General features: G+C 44.7%; 1 protein-coding gene across 3 annotated transcripts in view; it reads right to left on the reverse strand.

The window, feature by feature from the left end:
- Positions 1 to 18,630, reverse strand: part of JAZF1 (JAZF zinc finger 1) — a 689,301-nt gene that overhangs the window by 235,345 nt on the left and 435,326 nt on the right. For all 3 annotated transcript variants that reach the window (XM_078663493.1, XM_078663495.1, XM_078663494.1), the window contains one exon: positions 6,803 to 6,999. In XM_078663493.1, coding sequence (XP_078519619.1) covers positions 6,803 to 6,999 — 197 coding nt within the window. The remainder of the gene's footprint in view (positions 1 to 6,802; positions 7,000 to 18,630) is intronic.

Consider the following 18,630-nt stretch of genomic DNA (forward strand, 5'->3'; position numbering starts at 1 on the left):
GTTGCTGCGGAACCCAGACTGGGACGGGCCCAGGATGCTGTTCTCCTCGAGGTAGCTGGTCAGTTGTTTGTTGATGGCCTTCTCGATGACTTTCGCCGGGAACGGGAGCAGGGAGATGGGTCAGAAGTTCTTGAGGTCCTTGGGGTCTGCCTTCGGTTTCTTGACTAAGGCGTTGATCTCGGCGTGCTTCCAGCTCTCCGGGAAGGTTGCTGTCTCGAAGGAGATGTTGATGGCTTTAGGGAGATGGGGTGCGATGGTGATGGTGGCTTTGTTGAAGATGTGGTGTGGGCATGAGTCTGACGGGGATCTGGATTGGACAGTGTTCATTATCTTAGTGGTGTCGGCGCCGTTGATGTTGGTCCAGGAAAGCAGGCGGTTGGTGCGGATGGTGGTCATGGGGACGGAGGTCTCAGTGGTTGCTGGGGCGGTCGTGTCATTGAAGCTGTCGTGGAAGTCTGCGATCTTGCGGTGGAAGAAGGTGGCCAGTGAGTCGCACAGGTCTTGTGAAGGTGGGATGTCGTTGTGTTGGAGCTGGAGAGTTCCTTCACGATGTTGAAGAGCTCTTTGCTGTTGTGTGCGTTGTTGTCTAGGCGGTCTTTGAAGGAGGCCCTTTTGGCGGATCTGCTGAGGTGGTGGTGTCTGCGGGTGGCGTTCTTGTGGGCTGCATGGCTTTCCGGTATTCGCTCATGGAGCCAGTTCTTCTCTAGCTTTCGGCAGGTTTGCTTGGAGGTTTGAAGGACTTCAGTGAACGAGCTGGCTTTCTTGCTGGTGTGACTGTTGGAAGGTTTCTTGAGCGGGCGAGGGTGTTGGCGCAGTCGTCGATCCACTGTCTGAGGTTGCAGGCGTCGGGGTCGGTCGGGTCTGCGGGTGGGCTCCCGGCGAGGGTGGGGGATAGCTGGTCTTAGGTGACTTTGCTCCAGCAGCGGCGAGGCAACTGTTGGGTGTGGTGGTGCGTGATGGGTTTCCGGAAGGTGAAGTGGATGCAATGGTGGTCGGTCCAGTGGTGGTCGGTGGTGTTGTTGAAGGAGACATGGGGGCTTGCGGAGAAGATGGGGTCAAGCGTGTGGCCGGCAGTGTGGGTGGGTGTTGTGACGAGTTGTCTGAGTCCGAGGTTGGCAAGGTTGTCGATCAGGGTGGAAGAGTTGGAGTTGTCGTTGTTCTCGAGGTGGAAATTCAGGTCCCCGAGGAGGATGTAGTCCGTGGAGGCGAGGGCATATGTGCTGACGAAGTCAGCGAAGGAGTCGCTGAACTGTGGTCAGGGTCCGGGGGTCTGTAGACGAGGGTTCCTCTGAGGGTGCTGTTGGGGTCGGTGTGGATCTGGATGTGCAGGTGTTCAGGGGTGCGGAGGGTGTCATTGGTGTTGGTCGAGATTTTGAGAGTGTTCCTGTGGACGATGGCGATTCCTCCTCCTACTCCGTTGGTGCGGTCTTTGAGGGTGATCTTGTAGCCTTCCGGGATGGCTATGGCAATGTCGGGTGGCGAGGAGGGGTTCAGCCAAGTCTCCGACAGGAAGGCGACGTTTGGAGCGCTGTGGTCGAGTAGGTCCCAGAGTTCAGCAACGTGTTTGCGAGAGGAGCGGGTGTTGAGAAGGATGCATCTGAGGCGGTTGGGTTCTTTGGTAGGTGGGTTGGCGGGCCGGCTGCTGGTGAAGCTGCAGTTCCGGCAGGAGAAGGGTCAATGGGTGCGCTTCGGGGCAGCCAGGAAGCAGGAGTGTAATCGTTTGATGTTGAGTGCGTGGAGGGTGCTTGCATGGTAGTGGCGTCGGGTGTTGTGGCGTTCGCGGGGGACAGGGGGTCTGGCGCTGGGTGCGGTCCAGGCAAGGACGGGTGCAGACGCGTAGCAGCCGGCATATATGGGGAAGTGGGAGGGAGCAGCTGGGAGGCGGGAGCGGTGGGATCGGGTCGGCGAATGGACGAGCTGGGGGGCGGGCCACAGGGACGGCACGGCGGAAAAGAAAACGGGTGAGGAGCGGTGGGGAACACAGAGGGCAAGGGGCACAAATTCACAGGGGGGAAAATGCAGTTAAGGCAAGGCTAAACACGGCACAGAATGAAAAAAAAGGACACAAATGAAATACAGAGCGCAGAACAGAGGGATGAATACAGGTGGCAATGAGGAGACAAAAGACAGTACAGGCAGTACAGACCAAGCTTCGAAATTGCGACCGGCAGCAGTGGCAAGCTGGGGGAGGTGCTCACACCAAGGGGAGCTGTAGCGGAGGTGAGGGGAGCGACCTACCTGTGAGCAGGGTCAAAGGTCGCCACTTTAGGACCAGCAAAAAAGACACTATTTTGTGCTGAAAATTGCAATGTTCATGTTAATCAAGAGTTTTCATTAAAAAGGGAAAAACGGGAAAACACTGGAAAATAATGTTCCCTTCAAACTAATTTAGGGAAAGACAAACCCTTCACGCAGCCAAAGGCCAGGCGTAGGAGGGTTGGGTGCCATGTTGGCAACTCGTGGCAGGTTAGCACTCCATAGCTGGTTGGACACCCGGTCCTGCAACCAACCCCAATGCGTGCGTCTGAAGGCAGTGAACAGCAGAGTTGTGTGCTCACGGTGGGTAGGGTGCAGAGCCTAGCATAAGGCCAACCTGCTGTGCAAAGCCAAATACCGTAAGTCGTATAAGTTGGTAGGCCGCAGCGGGTTCGTCTTTGGGCCTGGTGTCTTTGCGCAGCAGGGGTTGGCTACTCACGGCGAGTTTGATGCATGGCTTCAGCCAGGCCCTGCAGCCAAAAAGGGTTGTGCAGTGCAGGGTTAGGCACATTGCTCCAGGTTGCATGCAGTGTACAGTGGGAGTTATGTGCTCAAGGCGGGACACTGCGGCAAACCCTTACTGCTCGTGGTCAAAGGTAGAGTGCAGCTGGAGTTGGCCACCAGAGGGGGTGAGCAGAGGGCATAGCCAAAAGCCATGCACTGTGGCCAAAAAACATGAAATTCACTGACACAAACACATCTAAAAACCGTGTAATTAGTCTGACTCTGAAACACCAAGTAAAATTAGCTAGCCATGGTTCACAGCACACACCACACACATGCCATAACTTTCACCATCAGGATGCTCAAAACACCAATTTGCCAAAGACGCAGAGACAACAACAAAAAGAGCTATCTAGAGAACATCATGATGGGTGGCATTATGTTTATCGTGTGAGTTGCTAACCGTAACTGCAGTGGTTTTGTGCGTTTGAGTCAGAACTGTAGCTCAGTGTTTAATTGTGTTTTTTTCAATTAATATATATACTTACCTTCATGATGTTTTGGTAGTCGTTACCTAGGTCACAATATTTTGACCACAATATTCTAGTATTATAGGACCAGTTTAGAACCCCAGGACATCTCCCTATCCCAAGAATGGAAATTCTGGATCATGCTGCGCTGCCAGGGTCTGGAGCCGAGCAGGGGTGGCAGCATGAGAAGTGATCAACCACACACTCTTTTCTCCCAGCTGTGACTCACCACAACTGGATGAATGGAGAAATGCAGCGAGGCCTGCAGTTTCAGGATCACATAAAATGATATGCATCACTCAGCACCTCTCACTAACATGCGCAAAGTGGGTGGCAATTGTATCCACCATTTTGTTTGTCTTGCATAGTACTTGTAGCAAGTTGTTCATATTAATTACACTGTGCTTGCTATTAAAATTGCTGATGTATATATCATTAAACAGAGTGTAGGATGCTTATTTAAGGAGTATATAAACATGATTCACTATAAGATTGGAGAGTGGAAAAGTACAATTTTCCTGTGGTAGAATTAATCGTAATGAGAGCTTGTTGGCTGGGAGTGGATCGTTGTTTAACTGCAGTGACACACTAGTTTTCGCATGCTATACCGTATAATTATGGCTCGTGGAAGTGTGTGCCAAGGTGTCTATTGACTAACCCATGCACTTTACCTGATTTGACTTTTCAAACTATTGAACAAGATGGGCGCCATTCTTGCAGAAGCCTTTGGTGGCGTTCTTCTATGTGCGAAGTCAATACATTTCTGACTGCCAGCCAGTTATCATCACACTGGTACTTTAGGGGTTTCTGTACAGGATATCTGCCTAAATACAAAGAATAATCCTGTTGTTGCAGTAAGGCTGCTTGATGACTCTTTTATGAATCTCAATTTATACAGAAAGAACTCTGACGAAAACCATGCAAGTGAGCGCTCTCAACTTCTGATTAATGTAGGAGGTGGTGGAGAGAAACCAGTGAATAGTACCAGTGAAGATGGAAATGCTACCAACTAGCCTCAGCAACCATATACATGTGAGTCGAAATCACTACAATAGATACATGAGCACCAGAGAATCCTGATCCAGGCTATCTATGTCACCCACAGTCTTCTTCGGTCACACGTTCCAACATGCAATGGCGCAAGCATTGAGGTCATCTTCGGAAATTAGATTTGTGATACCTTTTTTCCAGAAACCCAAAACAGAGTGCTTTCTGCACACACACTCACAATCTCGAATCAGCCCTCTCCAGGGATGGAATATTGTTTCAAACCACTTTCTATTCTTTTGAAGACTCAAGACCAGGAGTTTCTTGCAGTAAGTCCTCTTTTCCTGCAGGAAACAGTCCATGAACGTCAACACATACCTGCTCTTCTTATGGACCCTGTTGGACCGTAGGCCCAATGTCTCAGCGCCAAGAAACCGTAATGGGGTAAATGTACACTATGTAAGTTATTAAAATAGCAAAATGTGAACTACCTTCTCTGTCCAAATAACTGAATAACATATCCACCACTCAAATTACTTTCATATTTCACTATGCTAATTTAACACTAATCCTTTATGGGTTCCGGAGTAGCGTGCTACTCACCAAAAAAGCGCTTCAACACCCTATCAGGGGTAACAAGCACTATATAAATGCAAATCTTTTCCCCTCTTCTATCCCTACCCTTCTCAATCCAAATAACTGAATAACATATCCACTACTCAAATTACTTTCATATTTCACTATACTAATTCAACACTAATCCTTTATGGGTTCTGGAGGAGCGTGCTACTCGCCAAAAAAGTGCTTCAACACCCCATCAGAGGTAACAAGCGCTTTATAAATACAAACCTTTTGTCCCTCTTCTATCCTTCCGCTATCCTTCTGAATCCAAATAACTGACTAATCTATCCACCACTCAAATTACTTTCATATTTCACCATAATAATTCAACACTAATCCTTCATGGGTTCTGGAGTAGCGTGCTGCCTGCTGAAAAAGCACTTTGACGCCTCGTCAGGGGTAGTATGCTTTATATAAATGCAAATACAATACAATACAATACAATTATCAAAATCAAGTTGCTCTCAGATTTGAATTTACCTTAAAAGACATGGATCACTGCACTCATAAACAGAGATAAATATCCGAACATATTTCGGGTCAGCAGCACCTAAAAAACTACTTATGATGCAGCACAGAAACTAGTGGTAGATAGAAGCAATGTAGGTATACACATGCACCTTTATGATGAATTACACACAGCAAGCAAGAGGGAAATGGTGTGACTTGCTTAAGGAGGCCATCCAGTGAATGATGTTATAATAGGACTGAAATCCCAAGCAAACCTCATCCAACAAAGGATGGAACATTCTACAATGCTCAATGTTTGCGATTGTTGGTGATGCAGCAGTGGGTAAAGAGAACATTTCTTTCTTCTCTAAATCGCCCCTTTAAGGCTAGTCCTTTCCACTATTTGTCTTAAGTCCGAAAATATGTAAATGTGAACTCGGGGACGGGCAATGCTTGAAAAATATTCAAATCTGTTTTATAAAGTAACTGTCCGGTGACGTGTTTACATTTTCTGTACAGCCATTAAGCTAAAACTATGCTTTCTGTGTAGATATCTAAGTAAATGACGTCAGAAACGATATTTGAAATGCAAACAGACCGACCGACTTTTATGATCATTTGAAAACTCATTCTAAGCCATTCTTTCATTCTGGCGGCGTCCAAGTAATAGCCCTCGTAATGGGGCGAGCCGCGATTTAAGGACATGGAAAGGCAGAACGGCAGATATGGTCTTTTTAAGGGGAAAACCACACTACAAAGCTGCACACAAACACAATGACCACAATAACCTTTTACATCATGTGAAATGCAAGGCGAGGGACTTCTACCCGAGGATGAGACCCATTCAGGTGTAACAGCCGCCCATCCTCCCATGTTAAACAGTATGCCAGGGTGGGTTGATCTAAGAATTAGATGTCTTTCAAGAAGACGCCTATTTGAAAGGCTGTGGTATACGAAACATTTTCAGGCTATTCTATTACTTAGATATATGTATGTCTTGCGGCGCGATGTCTGTGTCTACACCATTTAAAATCAAATAATCAATAAAACTGCCATTAGCCTAAATTCTGTAACTACCCCACCTACATTAATGCATGCATTGTCCATTTTGCTGTGTAAAACGTTTCTAATCGTAATGTTAAAGGTGCTAAATAGATTTAAATAAACTACAGAAAAATTGAAACTAAAATGCTACACAAATTATTGGCCATGCTAAGTATGATCAAGATTTTTTTTTTATCTTGGCTTATGTTGCGCATTAAGGCTGTGCATGAAGCCTGCGTTCATAGGCAAGTCCATTGGTGGGGCGGCTTATGGTTTCTCAAGGTTATGCTCAAGTCCCTATGCTGCAGTGACAGAAACAAATTAAAGTTTTCACACCAACCTGCTCTGTGTTGTTCACTCTACTATGCTCAGAAGCAGTCTACAAAGAGCAGGTTGAACTCCAAGAGTACCAGAACGCGGCATGTGCCTCAGCGTTCTCCTCTAGAAGAAAGACTGGACCAGCCCCTTACCTGTTGGCGTGCTGCTTCGGAACGAAGAGGATGGAGTGATGGGAGGGGTAACTGGTGGAGTAAGGCTGCCACTGCTGTGGCGTGGTGGAGTGGACACATTCCCTCTGGACACTGAACTCGACAGAGTCAGCGAGAGTTTGGGCTGGATTTTCTTCTTCAAGGTTTCCTGCTCGCGCCGAGCAGCATCCGTGACAAATCTGAAAAGCAGAGAGAAACACGACTAAAAATTACCTCATTTGAAAAATCAAACTGGGCGTGATGGCCCAAATAAAAGACCAACAATTTGGTCTGACAGTTGAAGAGCCTCTACCTTAATACCACTTGGGTTACCTGCAGAAATATATTTTATGCATTGTATTTCTCTTTAACTTACACATTTTGGTGACTCTATCTGGGTTAATTACAATTTCTCTCATTTTGATTCTCTATATTCCTTTATATCGCTTTGGACGTTACACATATTCTACATTCTCTGCAACTATTAAAGTGTCTATTGTTTGCATGTCATGGACGTACATTTAGATCAATTGTTATGAATTCTGGATTTCAAAACATTTCATAAAATAAGTAAGCCCATAAGAAGGGACTGAGAAATTATTGTTGCTAAACACATATTGGGTTTGTCATGTATATAGTGACGTGAAATGCTTTTCTTTTAGAGTCTGAAAATTCAATAAAGCATTTTTATATAAATAATTTGGATACATTCGTTACTTTATCCTCACCCCTGTCGTTCTGCAAGAATTACACCTGGTGTTTTGCATTGTACAATAGGCTTGATGAGTGTGTGACCACTGACGATGCAATGGCACGCTAAAATACATGTCGGGGGGCATGAATGACCTCACAGAAACACAAAGGACGCGTAGCAAAGCAATGATCAGTTTCAATATCATAAAGTAGAATTGTGGTAACCAAAGATTGAGTATTGTGGGTGATAGCGCAATCATTAATTGAGAGAAACGATATACAGTGCTCATGGTCCCAGCAAGATTGACACAGCTTCAATAAACAGAAAAGGAGTGTTCAAAACTTTCTATGGACGCACAACTTATATAACTAAACGACTTAAAAGTGAATAGCACATGTGTATATACATTGGGTAAAGAACAGCTTATATTTTAATATACGTTAATAAGAAGGGTTAACATAAAGCAGCACTCATTTAGGATACAACAAGAACTCAGCGACGTTCTTAGCTTGTCCAGACTTCTTTCAGACATAAAATCTCAATGAAAAATAGTAAACAAAACACAAGGTTAGTGTGCACCCTTAAAATACAATGTTGTGAAACTAGCGTTAGGGGCATCCCTTTAGTGTAAGAAGTAAACTAAATACTGAAAAGCAATGGCCCAAAAGGAAACGTTGAATTTGTGTTAATAGATTTTACTGGAAAGAATATTAAGGCTTCAAAAGACAGGGATATATTTCCTGCGAACCAAATGTTTGAAAGAACCAATCACGAAAATGCCCTTTTCTGGTTTCACCTCCATAGATGTTTGGTTTGCTTTGGGTCTGAGCAATGGATACCTTTCTCACAAATATACTGAATTGCGCCTTGAATTCCTTCAAGCTGATTCACTGTAAGCATGAGGCACTTATAACATACTTGTAAGATTAATTGTGTTACCAGTTTAAGAATTCATTTTTGTTTTTCATAAATGTGTGTTTCTTTTGATAGCCATATATGCTTAGGGCTACTACTTGGTTATATGACTAGAGAGGAACATATCTGTGTAAGTCCATCTGATAACATTTTGTCCTGTGTCCACCTCATGTTAGGCCATGCCTAGGCAGCGCTTGCGCGGTATCTTCGAGACATGATGTATTTAGCATATGGGCATAAAGCTCTGCCCACTTTCCGCCCATCTTTTTAATTGGCTCCTGTCTCTGTCCTTTGTAGATGGTGGCCTTTTATTGGCCAATAGGCTTAGTACTCTCTTTTTAGTACCGCCTTGGCTCTTCTTGTAACCTCCCATGAGGACACCCCCTTTTACATGTGTTGTTACTCCCTAGGTTTTAATTACAGCTTCAGAGCACTAGTTTCTTAAAGGCCCTCAGCCAGGACACACACTTTGTTCTAAGCAAGGATGGCAGTCGTTACATTACTCACTAGCACATTTATATGAGACCTTCTATAAATGTCCCTTCATCGGCTCTACACAGAGTACAACCTGATCCGGAATTAATATCATAATTCTTTTGTTACATTTCAAAGCTACTAATGAGATATATATATATATATATATATATATATATATATATATGGACATAGCTATTTGAATGTACTTGTGGTTTTGTCTTGCATTCAATGCATTATGGGTAGGGTGGATTTACCATATATTCTGCAGGGTGCAGTACCATATGTGGCCAAAAGAGGTACCATGGGACCGCTTTTGGCCACATATAGTACTGCACCCTGCAACAAAGCTAGGTGAAAAAACATTGGCATTTATAATGCCAATAACTCCAACTTTGCATGGTGCATTACTATATGTGGCCAAAAGCGGTCCCATGGGACCTCTTTTGGCCTCTGGAGGTCGAAACGTTGACGTGGTATGAATAAGCGTACCACACCCAAATAGACATGCTCATGACATGATGTAAATCACATGTCTCTTTAGGGTTATCTATTGTATTTGGACACAATAACTAATTCCTTTATATATGTCCATTTTGTTGAATGTTTTTCATTGTGTTAGTACCTGTGTTATGTATGAGGCACATTTATATATGTCACAAACAGTGTTCACAGTCTGCACTATATCCTTTTCTGATGTATTAGCACAAAAGATATATGACTTTCTAATATACCTAGCTTACATATTCTTTCAAGTAAACAGTGGTGTTGTCATTTGTAATGTGTGTCAGTAGTGTGTAGTGACGTATCATTAATTGATGGTCCTAAAATCTCGGTGGACAGACTTTACTCACAGAAAGTAATCACACGTTACATGGCAGAACCTCTGTCTCTATACTGATTTAGATCTCGGTGGATGCTAAAACTGGCCCAGTAGTCTTTTAGGAAGGGGAAAGGCACAAGCTAATAGCAAGTGTTAATGTTGAAAGCTGTATCAGGACATCTTACATTTAATCAATCGACATAGTGCTTAAATATTATCAAAAATAAACACTCCTATATATTTATATAGTCACAATGCATTGTGACTGTATAAATATATAGGAGTGTATATTGTTGATATTGTGGATAAAAAGATAAAATGTAAAACAAAATAAAAATATATTTTTGGATAATATTTAAGCACTATGTCAATATAAGATGTCCTGATACAGCTTTCAACATTTACACTTGCTATTAGCTTGTGCTTTCCCCCCTTGATATAGTTTTCCCTACTAGCTAGCAAGTTTTAATTTGTGTTAAGTAGGGGTCCCCTTATTTTTTCAAACCAGTAGCCTTTTAGAACAATTACAGAAAATCGGGGAGTTCATACATAAAGTGTATCTCAACGCTCTATCATTCTGGGCAAATCAATTAATATCTCTGTGGCTACCAGATGAATGTGTCCATGTTTAATGTAAAGCACTTAGATACCTTCAGGTTGAGGCTGAGTATGTTTTGTTTTAGCGCAGTTCTCTGTTCCTCATGGCAGCAATGTTTACACATAGGTTTAAGGTGCATCTCTGGAGCGCTGGTATGAAGCCTCATGTACACAAGCCTGTTCCGCAGCCAGAAGCAACAAACCCCTATTACTATATGAACCAGAAATATACAGATGCCCCTCAGCCCCCTTAACCCCTTCCCTGCTGCCGTCGGCCGTCGCGAGCACTACCTCGCTGGTGCTGCGAACGTCCAACGACCGACGCAGCCCCGCCCACTCCGCGGAACCTCCGCACTGCCGAGAAATAACGGCTGCGGCTAAGGTGTTAAAAAAGCACAATCAAAACATGACCGCCAAAGCCTGATACGGTTTTCCCTGCAGTGCTGAGACAGGAAGACCTAATGCTGAGGTGTAGATAAAAATACATTCACATTAAATAAAAGCAGAATCCGATAAATAGGAGGATATGTCAGCGCAAAACATTCTGAGGTGGTTGTGGTAGGGAGTTGCCATTTTGTTGCATAACATATTATTGACCAAGATCTTCATGGGGCACAAAAGCATCTCCTTCAAAGAAAGGCAACACTGTTGTACCAGAAGAAACATCTGAACATTCCGCTCAGACAAATAAAGGGGAAATGCTTAAAGATCAAGCAAATCTAAATTTGATTAGAAACCAATGTTCAAATAAATCTTCTTTATTTCGTTAAACAAAATCGTCTCCATTACAAAAACAGTGAGCGAATCAATACCACCTTGCTAGCTTGAAGTCTGCTGTGCTTGATCTGCTCTGATGAATGCTACTGCGCAGATATCTTCCCCCCACAAATATCAACAGTGTTTTGGGTGTCTTAAATCATATTTTCCGATGGGATAATTCAATTCTGGTACTCACATTAATTATTCTCCAAAACAGCTTAGCAATACCTTGCTAAGTTTAAGACACTGTGCAGTGCAATGACAAATGTGCTGCTCTGTAGATTCCAATGTCAAGATATATATGCTGCCTTGAAGCTCAACATGTGACTTAAGAACACAGTGCCAAGAATATGCTGACCTGGGGAGCATCGTGCCAAGATAAATATGCCTTGCAGGATCATCGTGCCAAAATAAATATGCCTCTCAGGACCAAAGTGCCAAGATAAATATGCCAAAATAATTATGCAGGCCTAGCTGTTAGCGTTATGGTATATATGCAAGCGGCAGGACAGTGGCATTAAAGTAAGCCATACGGCCACTGTGTCACAAATCTCCACCGTGCATGGGTGCTGGGTCATTTTCAGTCAGAGTGAGCAGATGTTCTTCATGCTCCATGTCTGTTTCATTGATGTTGGTGACATGTTTAATCACAGATCTTGCTTTGAGGGGGTGCCCCTGTTGCTGGCTAAGGAGGGGAGGGGCTATGACAGTTAAAGGGAAGAGAAGTGTGGGAGGCTGTGTGCCGATAAAAACTGATGTCAGCTGTAAGTATGGAGGGAAGCTATTATGTGTGGGCAGACTAGTAATGTATCTTTAATGGAGCCCCCAAAGAGTGTGGGAGATTGGAAAGCAAGAGATTTTGAAGTATCAGTTGAATGACAAGAAGGCTAGATTGAATTGTGGACTGAAGAAATGGATATAGTAAAAGAAGTTTAAGCTTGTATGAAAGGGGCCAAATGGCCTAAAATTGCTGCTAAATTGCCATCAAGGAGTCTATGGAGTGAGTGTGAGAACATTCGCACTGGACGGTGGCAGATATGATGAATAACGCCTTTGAGAGAGGAATCTTCCACTGAAAGAAGGCAGATTAGTTTGGTTGGCATGCATCTTCAATTTCTTGTTTTCAGGGTGATAGTCAAAAAAGAGTGGGGACGGAGTACAGTTGAGAAGGTGTGTTTATTACCTAAGTGGGATCCTGTGGTGAAGCTAAGGGTGAAAATAAAGCAGAAGATGGATTCCCAGGAGAACAAACCTGGACGTTATAAATGTTGGTGTGTGGGAGCTATGATTAGTAAAGTAGTGGAGATCTGATTTCAGGGTACCCGGATCTTGTTGTTGAACCTCTTTCTGCTAGCTTTGATATTGACAGAGGCCGAATGATTTATTTATCGCCTGGCAAGATAGGATGCACATGAACATTTGGAGTTTCAAGCAGATGACCTGAGCTGGGGAGGGGGCGTGTGCTGAGGGGATCTTGGTTAGGGATATGGTGTGGAAAATGCTAGAATGATCAAGGACACAAATCTGGAGGGGCATGGGCTGGGAAACAGAGGTGATTTTGTGAACTAACTCAAATCGCTCCGCTAGATGGGGCAGTCAGTTATTTAGGGGTGGAGGAGGTTCCTGACTGTAAGTGGAATGTGCGGATGGCAGGTGCCTAATTGTCCTGACATTAGTGAACGCAATTTTAAACCAAAGAACTAATCCATGGCATCATATGAGGCCAGTGATTAATAATGTCTAGGAATCTCAGGGTTACATATAAACATGATGATTACAAATCGTCCATGTATAAACAAGGATACCTCAACACACAATTTCTTGATGTACCTGCAGGTAGATGCTACATACAGGAATGTCTGCCCTAGGTAGAGTTGAAGTGAAATGGTCTCTCATCTTGAAAACATTCTTCAACCAAGAGAATATTGTGCACCCCTATAGCTTACAAATAATGTATCATCTGTCGCAAACACTGACCTCACCCTCCAAGGGTATAAAATGCTCTTTAATTAAACCTTTTTCTGATGTGGTTGAATTGGGTACGTGCTTCCTACGATGAGTGGGCAACGGGGGTAATCTCAGTACGACTTGCTCAAAATTGGGGGTAACCTTGCACAGCTAGTTTGGGCTACTTTGGCACGATGTGGGATAGTTTTGGGCTACTCTTTAAAGAAGTTGTATTATAAGACTTTGAGGTCTTGCAACACTACAAAAACAATGTGATACCATAATGCTCTCTTTGCAGGACTGAAATGTATTGAAAAAACGCTTGGCTGTTTCCAGACTACTGTTACCTGGAAACATAGCGAATGTGGGGGTGTAGATTACTCAGTGCAAAATGACTGTAAAGAGATCCATCTACTTGTATATAAGTGTGGAGTAGGTGACAGGGGTGAGTTACTTTTCTAGCTTCAAGCAGGGGCAGCAAGGGATTGGCAATAGCAGTATCCATGGGCGTCCGCAGAAATGTTTCCGGGGGGGGGGGGGCACATTTTTAACTTCATCACCATCCCCCTTGCACCCTTCTCCCCTCTGCCTTGAACCCTTCTCGCCCTCCCCCTTGCACATTTTCCCCCGTGCACTCTTCTCCCCCTCCCCCTTGTACCCTACTCCACCTCCACCTTGCACCATTCTCCTCTCTGCCTTGCACCATTCTCCCCTCTGCCTTGCACCCTTCTCCCCTCTGCCTTGCACCCTTCTCCCCTCTGCCTTGCACCCTTCTCCCCTCTGCCTTGCACGCTTCTCCCTGCTGCCTTGCACCTTTCTCCCCTCTGCCCTGTGCCCTTCTCCCCCTTGCACCCTTCTCCCCCTCCGCATTGCACCCTTCGCCCCCCTCTGCCTTGCACCCTTCTCCCCCTCCGCCTTGCACCCTTCTCCCCCTCCGCCTTGCACCCTTCTCCCCCTCTGCCTTCCACCCTTCTCCACCTTGAACCCATATCCCCCCTTGCCTTGCACCCTTCTCTGCCTTGCATCCTTCTCCCACTCCCCCTCTTCTCCCCTCTGCCTTGCACCCTTCTCGCCCTCCCTCTTGCATCCTTCTCCCCCTCCCCCTTGCACCCTTCTCCCCCTCCTCCTTGTTCCCTACTCCACCTCCGCCTTGCACCCTTTTCTACCTTGCACCATTCTCCCCTCTGCCTTGCACCATTCTCCCCTCTGCCTTGCACCCTTCTCCCCTCTGCCTTGCACCCTTCTCACCTCTGCCTTGCACCTTTCTCCCCTCAGTCTTGCACCTTTCTCCCCTCTGCCTTGCCCCCTTCTCCCCTCTGCCTTGCCCCCTTCTCCCCTCTGCCTTGCACCCTTCTCCCCTCTGCCTTGCACCCTTCTCCCCACTGCCTTGCACCCTCCTCCCCCTCTGCCTTGCACCCTCTTCCCCCTCCGCCTTGCACCCTTCTCCCCTCCGCCTTGCACCCTTCTTCCCCTCCGCCTTGCACCCTTCTCCCCCCCCTGCCTTGCACCCTTCTCCCCCCTGCCTTGCACCCTTCTCCCCCTCCGCCTTGCATCCTTCTCCCCCTCCGTCTAGCACCCATCTCCACCTTGAAACCATATCCCCCTTTGGGTTGCACCCTTCTCTGCCTTGCACCCTTCTCCCCCTCCCCCTTGCCCCCTTCTCCCCTTCTGTCTTGCTCCCTTCACCCCCCAGTATCTCTACCTTTGTGATGGCCACCTAATCAAGATAGCCATGGAGCTGGAACCAAGAATTTGCGTAGCAGGAGGTGGTGTGCCCAACTGCTTATCCAGAATGGCAAGCGTGCGAGGGGGAGCAAGCCGCTGGCCAAAAGGGAGAGCAATCTGGAGCTTGTGACAAATAGTCCAAGAGCTTCAAAAAATAATGGTTGCCAGTAAAAGGCGAGTAGATGGATAGCTGAAGCATTCTGCTTTATGAAGCACAACTACTAGCAGAGGAGTAACCCACTTTAAGTTGCCTCTGTCACTGCAGCACTATATTAAATACTGAGAATGGAGGAAGATGAGGGAAGTATGACAACAGTAGGGAAGAAATTGAGGAAGCCCACTAAATTGGCCTGTAAGCACAAAGAGTCTGGAGAGCGGAGAGAATTCTGAAAGGGATGGGAGGGAAGCAGCTCAGTGATGGGAGTAGAGGTTATCAGTCGGCAGGGACGATTAGGAGGAAAGCTACCTGGTCAACACACCAGAGAGAATGGGATGGTGAGTTCGAATGAGAGAGCAGGCCCTGGGGGAGGTGATGAAGCATGATCTGGTAGAGCAGCCTGAGGGGAAGGCATCGGCTTAAAGAGTGACCACACTGGATGGAAGTCGGAAGACAGGATGGAAAACAGCTGACAATGGGAAGAGAGCAGAACCCAATACAGCGGTTACTAAGAGAGTAATTCCTCTCTGTGTTGCTTTCCACCACCTGAACCCTCCGTGTTGTTTCCCCCACATGCACTCTCCTTGTGGAGTAGAGTGGAATATATTAGAGTGTTTTAGACTGGAGTATCGTGAAGTGGGGTGTCAGAGTGGAGTGCTTTGGAGTGTCATACAGTGGCCTAGAGTGAAGTGGCATACAGTGGAGTGTCAGAGTGGAGTGGCATAGAGTGGAGTAGTGTGAAGTACAGTGGAGTAACACAGAGTGGAGTGGCGTGACAGACTGGAGTGGCGTAAAGTGAAATGGCGTAGAGTGGGGGAGAGAAGTATGGAGTAGAGTGGCATAGGTGGAGTAGAGTAGCATGGAGTTTGGTAGAGAGGAGTGGCTTTGCATAGAGTGGCATGGTGTAGCATAGAGGGAAATAGAGTGTCATAGTGTAGAGGGAAGTAGAGTGCTGTAGTGCATCATGGAGTAGAGAGTTGTAGAAAGGACTGGCGTAGAGTGGAGTATAGATGGTGTGGAAGCACACTGCCATTACAGACAACACATTTACAATGAAAATGACTATTAAATTTGCACAGACCTACAATTTTCCTGATAAAATATAAAATAAATGATTATGTGTGGAAATGGCATCACCAAGTGTATTGATTTGTTTGATCGTATTGATGTGTGTTCATTTGTGCTTTCCTAAATTCTTATATATTATGAAATATTTGCACAGTTCCTTTACAGACATTTACAATTTGTTCTGTGCTAGAAAAAAATAACACCCTACAGCCTTGCACTGGGCACCCAGCAAGACTGTTACATAAATCCTATCAATATGAAGCCAAAGAAAGAAAAGTAAACACTAAGCTTCATTGCAAGAGAGACCTGACATTTGGCTTCTGTCTTAAATGCACAGCAAATGAGACAAGATAAGAACAAACAGAAAGTGAGCATTCGTGGAAGAAAACAAGGAGCGATGGTGAACAGGCAAGGCTCCAATGAGGGACAAAGACATGCTGGACAGCCTAAAACAAATAAAGCCAGCAAATAGAAAGTAAGCAAATGTGAGATGCAACCCACAAAGCCAATTGTAAGCAATGGGAAGTATGGATTACCAGGAAAGCTTTCAGAACGTCTCCAAGATGTCTTTGCAAACCAGAATGCTGTCGGTCTGGTAGGCTTCGACCTAAACAAGGGACTACTAGAGAATTCCCTGAAAAAGGAGCCTCCAGATTGATGTAAGTCTGCAATTCTCCTTATGCATAAAGAGATCTATAGGCTAAAAGGGGCTATTACTGCACTACAATTTGAAAAACATATCTAAAAAATTAGAGAAGCGAAATGCAGCGACACTAATTAAGATATTGAGACTTCCTATCTATGTTTGTTGGAAATGCTGTCCATTTGCAAAATTAAATCCAAACACATATAAACAAATCACCCTTGATAAAGCTGAATGTCACAAACACCAAAGAGCAAAACACATGTCCTCTTGTAAACAGCCAACAGAGCAATTGCATTAAATATTGTGTTGACTGATTGGAGAAAATAAACGTTCCCAGAAACAAAAAGAAAATGGTGAACATTAATTTCTGTAACATTAGGTTTTCTTGCTAATATCATACCGCAAAATGCAAGACGCCTTCAGAGCAAGACAATAGGGACACAAATGAAAAACCATAATCAGAGACAACACAAATCACAGGTTCGATACTGCACTGCCCACCAGAAAAACACAATTTATTTAAAATTCCTCTGTACAACTCATTCGCCAATTAAAATTTCGATATCCCATCACCCCCCTCTTAAAGCACCTACATTGTCTAAGAGCCAAAATTACAAAATCCTTGGAATCTCGTACTCCCTAAAAACTGGTACAAGCTACACGGCAGGTAGATTCTATCACTACCAATCACCACATTTTTATAGGGTCACTATGGTCTGAACTGCTGAAAGACAAATGTGGCAACTAATGTTGTAACTAGGAAGGAGTAACCCTCTTTAACCCGGTGTACCCTGACAATGGGAACACAAAGAACTTTACTAAAATCAATACAGATGGAAGAGACAGGTGTTCAGACTGCAGCCACTAGACGTGAGTTTCCCCTTAAATAACTGCCCCTATCGGACACATGTTTTTGTTTTGTAACTTTTTATCGAGTTCGGGCGTTGTACTTGCAGGGTAGCCGCACCCACCATTCCCCCTCAGTCCTCCCACCAAGATCTCTTGATCCTAACTAACAGCATATAGAAGTGAAGCTTAGCACCAATTAGCTCTTTGCAAACGTATTGAAATCATGAACATTTAAAATGAAAAATATAATTACATGGTAGGAGAGGTAATTTGGGAAAAGTAAACTTAATGGTAATAATTAAACTGTACTATTCAATTAGTCGAAGCAAAACATTGTAATTAACTGATGCCAACAATATTCACTCACTGTATAATTTTAGATATAACGTCAGATTCATGACCTGGGTTGCCAAGATAGGAAAATGTTTCTGAGTGGCTTGAAAAAACAGAATTGCAGTTCATCCTCCGAGATTTCAGGCAGCAGAAAATAATGTGCCTACTAAGAACCTTTTTGCTGAGTGTTGTGTAAATCACGATGTGGGTGGAAAAGGTATTTATCAAATGGTGTATTATCATCCAAACATTTCCAGGGACCTCGAAAAGAGGCCTTTATTATTTGCTATAAATTACAATCCAACAGCTTGCTTCCCTCGTTTCTGCTCTAGAACTTTGGTCGTGGGTTACAGCAGGAGTAGTTGGAAAGCAGTCCTCTGCTTAATTTGAGCAGGTGGTTTCTGGTGCTGGCACTCGCACTTAATTGTCAACATCGGTACTTATGACGGTCTGCCACATGGTGGCGCTGTCTAATTTAGGAATAAGCACAACAGTTGTTTAATAATTCTATTTACATTAAAAAGGACTAATACTTGCTGCTCAAACCATTCTTATAGTGCTGGAATAGTCTTGTAGGAGTGTGTTGGTTTAGTAGTTGTATTGGTACTGTCATTGGCAGCCCTGGCAGGGGCAGAGGGCGGTGGTGCAAGCTGCAGTGGCCTTTTGACGAGGACCCTGGCACTTATGTTATTCTTTTTTTTATGCACTGGAAAGCACACATTCACCTTCAGGAGGTGTCTTGCCTTTAAAAGCATATTTTCATCCAATGGTACTCGTTTTATTCATCTTGGAAGGATGAAAGGCAGAGTGGACCCACTGGGATTCAAACCTGTGACCAAGGATG

The sequence above is a fragment of the Lissotriton helveticus genome, chromosome 10 (genome assembly GCF_964261635.1).
Source record: "Lissotriton helveticus chromosome 10, aLisHel1.1, whole genome shotgun sequence".
In the NCBI taxonomy this organism is placed as follows: domain Eukaryota; kingdom Metazoa; phylum Chordata; class Amphibia; order Caudata; family Salamandridae; genus Lissotriton; species Lissotriton helveticus.